Source organism: Pinus tabuliformis, chromosome J, assembly GCF_031772625.1.
Source record: "Pinus tabuliformis cultivar Carrire ecotype Pingquan chromosome J, CPIR1, whole genome shotgun sequence".
In the NCBI taxonomy this organism is placed as follows: Eukaryota; Viridiplantae; Streptophyta; class Pinopsida; order Pinales; family Pinaceae; genus Pinus; species Pinus tabuliformis.
The window spans coordinates 800,752,315-800,758,866 of NC_142295.1; the positions used below are offsets into that span (position 1 = coordinate 800,752,315).

A 6,552-nucleotide genomic window follows, 5' to 3' on the forward strand; every position below is an offset into this window, starting at 1 on the left:
TGGGTCACTAAAACTAGTGACCACTAATGACTTTCACATTTATACAAGGAACTGGCAAGGGATTTTACATGGGCTCCACTCAACTTCAAACACAGCTTCAGCCAATATGCAGAGTGATTGAAATTGAACACAGCTAAGTAGTGACATTGGCTCACAGTGATACACCAAGTATAAAATATTGAAGCTTTTACAGAAGCAAGGAGTAAGAAAAATTATGAAGCTCAGAGAAGTAGATTTAAATCAATCAAAGCTTGTTGAATGGCTATAACATCCATAGAAATAATCTTCCAAGGTTCTGCTCTCATGTACAAGATCTACACTTTGATCTGGACTACTGTTTGATACCAAATCATCATCAACTCCAAGCATTGCAAGTGATAGATGAGTTTGGATGTCACAACTCCCAGAGTTTTCTCCATATTCATCCTCAATCAATTCATCTAATTCCATGGACATTGTCAATTGCCTCTTGGTCCAATAAGGTAGGTCATCTCCTTCTCCTCGTAGTAATTTCAAAATCTGCAATAATAAGTTATAGACAAACAATGAGGAAAAATAAGTTCACGTTCTTACATTAACATTTATCCATTGTTTGAAATTTGACAAAGCCAGTTTAATGCAAAGGTAAGCCACTTTATTTGGGGAAACCAAAGCTTTCAATTCAGATCTTGCAATCCAGATTTCAGCTAGGATAGTGATTCTCAGAAAAGATATATACTCTCTTGATATTGGAGCGAAAGCAAATATGCTGGCTCTTCTTGCCTATTCAGGGAGGGGTAATTTGCATACTGAAGATTTGGTTTGAGATATGATGTAATCTCTTTCGCTAATACTCAAAGAATCTTATATTTCATTAATGGAAAAAGAGATTATTGGCAATTGAGGCTTTGAATATTTTTCCATAATCCACCATCAACTCGATATTTCATGTGCCATTCTTCGTTATGGGAAAAAACAATTCTAGCACTAACTCCTCTCAAGAAAGGAAATGTATTCAAGCAACTAAATTTGACATAAGATAAGAAACTGAAACATATATACGCAACTAAAGAGAATAAGAGTAATTACTCTGTTCATTCGAGGTCAAAACTGAGTTGCCTGTCTCAGACAGCATGCTGCACCAATGACCATTCTCTTCATCTCACTCATGTCATAAGCATCTTCCAAAAGTGGATTTGCAAGTTCTTTTATAGAGCCATCTGCCAGTAATGGCCTTGCCTAAATTTTGAAATTTACAAGAGATTAAGATTTTGAACCAATACAAAGAAACCAAAAGAATCCAAAATTATCAAATACAAAACAAGCAAGGACACTAGAGCCCTACCCACATAACCAGGCTTTCTTGGCCTTTAGGATTCTTGTCATTGATTGGTTTTCTTCCAGTTATTAGCTCTAGAAGAACTACTCCAAAGGAATACACGTCCGTCTTCTCATTAACCTTGCCATACATGAAATATTCTGGAGCATGATAGCAGCTAGTTTTATGAAGTCTTGATTATAAATGACATTTATTTTCCTAAGGAAAGAGCTGGTGTAAAGAAAGAAATGGATATTTACCCAAATGTACCTACAACATCACTACATGTCATATATGCAGATGTTGTTGAAGCCCATTTGGCCAGCCCAAAATCTGACAACTATTCACAGAATATCTTTAGTTAACAATCCATCGAAATATGATTTGCTAGTTAATGGTCAAGCAAATCTTATTATAACATCTCCAACCAAAAAATACAAACAATTCAACGGAAGCTTGAGAACTTGTTTCTCTCACAAAGATCAAGATACCTGAGGTTTGAAGTTTTCAGAAAGCAAAATATTAAATGATTTCACATCTTTATGGATGATAGGATGAGAAAAACCTTCATGCAGATAAGTCAAAGCTTCAGCAATTCCAATGGCCACTTTCAGCCTACCTTTCCAATGAGCCTGTGGCTTGTCCTTTCCTCCTGTAACCCAACTTTTTCTGAGAACTGGGAACAACACTTAACACTAAAAAATAATAAAAATCTCCAAGGACGTAACATGATAAATGCATGAAAATTGGCATACTACATACCATAAAGAGTTTCTTCCAGACTTCCTCTCTGTAACAAGTTGTAGACCAAACAGTACTCCTCCTCTTCAACACAGTAACCAATTAATGAAACAATTTCTTCATTATGGGAAAAAACAATTCTAGCACTAACTCCTCGCAGGAAAGGAAATGTCTTCAAGCAACTAAATTTGACATAAGATCAGAAACTGAAACATATATACGCAACGAAAGAGAATAAGAGTAATTACTCTGTTCATTCGAGGTCGAAACTGAGCTACCTGTCTTGGACAACATGCTTCACCAATGACCATTCTCTTCATCTCGCTCATGTCATAAGCATCTTCCAAAAGTGGGTTTGCAAGTTCTTTTACAAAGCCAGCTGCCAGTAATGGCCTTGCCTAAATTTTGAAATTTACAAGAGATTAAGATTCTGAACCAAGACAACGAAACCAAAAGAATCCAAAATTATCAAATACAAAACAAGCAAGGACACTAGAGCCCTACCCACATAACCAGGCTTTCTTGGCCTTTAGGATTCTTGTCATTGATTGGTTTTCTTCCAGCTATTAGCTCTAGAAGAACTACTCCAAAGGAATACACGTCTATCTTCTCATTAACCTTGCCATACATGAAATATTCTGGAGCCAGATACCTGAAATATGATAGCAGCTAGTTTTATGAAGTCTTGATTATAAATGACATTTATTTTCCTAAGGAAAGAGATGGTGTAAAGAAAGAAATGGATATTTACCCAAATGTACCTACAACATCACTACATGTCATACATGTAGATGTTGTTGAAGCCCATTTAGCCAGCCCAAAATCTGACAACTATTCACAGCGCAAAAGTTCTCATCCAGTAAGATGTTCTCAGGCTTGATGTTGCAGTGTATGATCCTATCCCTGCATTGCTCGTGAAAATATGCAATTCCCTGAGCTGTAGCTAAGGAGATGCTGTAGTGAGTATCCCAATCTAGAAACCTTGGATCATTCGAAGATGAACGGAATATCCATCTATCCAGGGATCCATTTGGCAGAAACTCATGGACAAGGAGCCTAAAATGAATAATTTACAAGTTAAATTTCAGTAGTAGTTTTTTGATACACACTTTAGCAGGGATTTTTTACCTTAACATGTAATCTGGGATTCTAGCCTATTCTTTGCTAAGATGAAGATGTGAAAAATCAAAAGGAATGCAAACAAACACTCACCTTTGTAATCCCTTGGAGCAATATCCACAGAGACGAACTAAATTCCTATGGTGAATGGCACCAATCGTTGTCACCTCTGTTTTAAATTCCCTCTCTCCTTGTGGCAGCAATCTCTCCAACCTTTTCACAACAATCAAAGTTCTGTCTGAGAGTGAACCCTTGTATACAGTCCCAAAACCTCCTTCCAAAGCGGTCTCCCATTAGTACAAAACAAATTTTAAAATCAAAACCTTTATATTCTGCAGATAAATTGTTAGGCTTTCATACCAGTTCCAAGCCTCTCTCTGAAGTTGTTTGTCGCAATCTGCAGATTCACAAAGGGAAAATTCACAGGAGTGCCAGGAACAAAAATGGAAGCATCCAAGCTTCGTCTACTTTTCATCATAATTATGCTGCTACAACAAATAAGATAAACACGCACACCAGAAATACAACACCAAGAATAGTTCCTAGAATAAGTATCTTCAGATGGGATTGATATTTCGAATGCCGGAGAGGGCACCCATTTGAGGATCCCATTCTGCTATTATTAATGAGGCTGACTTTCATGAAAAATGTGTAATTGGGATTTTGCAAACCTCCAAAAAGAAGGTTTCCTAGTGTCCAACAGTAGGGTTTCAGGTCAGAAACCCCATATACAGAAGCTACACATGAGCATGTAGACAAGCAGAGATCCTGACATGCAGACATTGTAGAAATATTTATTTAATTGAAAATGACTGAACTTCCACCATAGTAATTTGTTTGTGGAACAGTCATAATCTTGTACCTTGAATACTCATTATTAATATCGTTGACGCAATATGGTGAAGAATTTAGAGGCAAACACCCTAGAAATGGTCTACTTGAATCAACTGGATTTGATCCAGGTGGGCAGCTGCAATGTGGGTTACCCTTAGCATCAAGGTGACAGATACCATTCCCACAAATTCCAGCAATACTACAGGGATTCGAAACTGCAACCCAATCTACAATCTAGTTGGAACTGACATTAGCATCCCATCTGTACAATCTCAAATTGCCATCATGTTCGAGAGTGATCTGCCTCAACGATCGACCGTCCTCAGCCAAACTATTTTTGTTATGATAAATATATACCGACTCCTTTGAGGGCTCACCAAAGCTCATGCTAAAACTTCTAGACAGATTGAGGAAAGCAACCGCAGAACCGGTCGCATTGTATATCATAGGCCCTGACCAATATGAATAATTGAAAAATTCATAAGGGATATTGTAATTCAATGCAATATTCAGAGATTCTGGCTCTTGCATTATTTTGAGAAAGTAACGGCCTCTAGATACATCAGTAGAAGAATTCTAGCTGGTGAGGTTTAAAGATTGTGTCAATTCTTGTCCTGGTAGTAGTGTGTCTGTTGGAGATGCAAAGCTTTGCCAAACAATGTCTGAGTCGGAGTTGTAGAGAACAAAATTGCCCAAATCTTGCATCTCCCCTAACTCAACAGACAATCCAGTGGTCTCAGCCATCCAGACCGTTGATTGTCCATCTCCCAGTTGAAGATTTCCATCTTGGCAAGAGTGAGGAATCCTTCTTCACTTACTGGCTGGTCTCTGACAAACCCAAAACCCAAAACCGCAAACCTTCAAATTTAACATATACATAGACAATACAATAATAAAAGTCGATCATCACTGCAATCCAAGAACTTATGCATCCAAACAGTAAATTTCACTATATAAAGACACTACCGTAACATATATGAAAGATGAGTCGGCTAATACAAAAGCAATACAGTAACAAACATAAGAGACGAACAAAAAATTGAATGAGTATATATAGGTACTACATATAAAACATAAAAATTGTATGATTTAATTCTTATCAAGTTATAGTATACTTGTATATTGTTGATATGCATTTAATGCTTCATAGATGAATGTGTATCAAAGTCATGAAATAGTCTTTCATATTCATTTAGGTGAAGGCAAATATTCATGTAAATAAAGACATTTTAAGAGTAGGGGCACTCACGTAAACAAATATATAAATATGTATTTTACAAAAGACAAAATGTTATCATGCTCGACATTGTAAATATAGTAGAAAAATAATTATTTATAGGAGTTATTCATTAAAATCATGAGATTGCAAAGCTAAGACAAAACAACAAGAAAATTGCTTTATAATCATGTGATTAAATGGGACTAGTGTCCACTAAGTAATCTCACGAAGATTGGTTTCATATCATAATCTTATCTCTCAAATTAACCAATCGGTGGAGTATCTCATCTAGCTTCATCTCCATATGAATTTGGTTTGTTATCATTGTTGCTAGCATATGAGATTGGTTTCATATCATAATCTTATCTCTAAAATTAACCAATCGGTGGAGTATCTCATCTAGCTTCATCTCCATATGAATTTGGTTTGTTATAATTGTTGCTAGCATATGAGATAGCTCATTCCTTTTATAGGTGTCATGATGGCTTTATGTTTACCACTAACCTTTAAGCATCCTTGCTTCTGATTAATTGTGCCCCATGATGTTGTATCCTTAGCCTTAATTATGTTTATATGCATTCTACAATTTTTTTGTGGGGTAAATACCCATGGGGGATTTGAACCTTGAATATCACAATTTATATAATACTTCATATCATGGTGATCACCAATTGAGTTGTCCCCTGGGCATACACAGTCTACAATTCATAGAAGTAATTTTGTACTTATAGTTCAAGACAAAAGCATTATGAGATTGAATGTTAAGGATAACACAATGCATGAAATAACCAAGAATCATGTTATCACAATTATAGTTGTTAGTTCTTAAAAGCGTTGACAGTTTCAGTGTCAGCGCCAATTTGTAATAAACAGGGTTAAAGTGCTGACAACAGGGGTGTCAGTGTTATTGTGTGTTTGAAAATAAAATAAAAAAGGAAAATGCGCTGACAACGGGAGTAGCAACATATTTTTATAAAAATGGTTAGTTAAAACTTTGTTTTTTCTTGTAAAAAACATTAATTTATGGCAAGCTTTCCAAACAAATGAGAACGTTTTTTTTTTTTTAACGGAAAGAGGTTTTTGTCTATAATGGGCCCATTTTAAAAAACCTCTCTCTGTTTTCTAACATATATCACGGTTTTGGAGTTTCGAGGGGATTACTAGACCTTATTTTTCAGAAATTCGTGAGGAAAAAATTGATGGATAGTTGTTGACTTGGATACCACCTCATTAAATTCGACTTGGTGATCCTTATCTCCATCCATGACTCCAGCAACAACATGATTTTTAGATGCAGATAAGATTGGAAAAACGTTTATGCACATGTATTTGAGAGATACGC

The 6,552-nt window shown here is 36.0% G+C and overlaps 1 protein-coding gene across 7 annotated transcripts; it reads right to left on the minus strand.

Annotated features, from left to right (window-relative positions):
• Window positions 1-203: 203 nt before the first annotated feature.
• Window positions 204-4,978, minus strand: LOC149229140 (G-type lectin S-receptor-like serine/threonine-protein kinase At5g24080). Of its 7 annotated transcripts, none has more exons than XM_089378498.1 (12): window positions 4,020-4,978; window positions 3,518-3,554; window positions 3,251-3,370; window positions 2,790-3,094; window positions 2,543-2,690; window positions 2,287-2,436; window positions 2,060-2,122; window positions 1,917-1,949; window positions 1,558-1,637; window positions 1,325-1,438; window positions 1,069-1,218; window positions 204-519 (listed from the first exon to the last, which is right to left on the minus strand). In XM_089378498.1, exons 4-10 carry the CDS (start codon window positions 2,819-2,821, stop codon window positions 1,402-1,404), a joined length of 543 nt encoding a protein of 180 aa, XP_089234624.1. In that variant the 5' UTR covers window positions 2,822-3,094; window positions 3,251-3,370; window positions 3,518-3,554; window positions 4,020-4,978; the 3' UTR covers window positions 204-519; window positions 1,069-1,218; window positions 1,325-1,401. The 7 variants fall into 7 exon arrangements, with proteins under 7 accessions (XP_089234624.1, XP_089234623.1, XP_089234625.1 ...); XM_089378497.1 differs by having other exon boundaries at window positions 3,251-3,431; XM_089378499.1 differs by having other exon boundaries at window positions 1,325-1,458; window positions 3,518-4,978.
• Window positions 4,979-6,552: the final 1,574 nt, after the last annotated feature.

Bases quoted from the DNA above. Each gene is read 5' to 3' on its own strand.
- LOC149229140 (XM_089378496.1), bottom strand. From the start codon at position 3,635: ATGATGAAAAGTAGACGAAGCTTGGATGCTTCCATTTTTGTTCCTGGC. The intron at 3,432-3,517 runs GTATGAAAGCCT...CCGCTTTGGAAG, and splicing joins CAGAGAGAGGCTTGGAACTG to GAGGTTTTGGGACTGTATAC. The intron at 3,095-3,250 runs GTGAGTGTTTGT...TATTCATTTTAG, and splicing joins TGCTCCAAGGGATTACAAAG to GCTCCTTGTCCATGAGTTTC.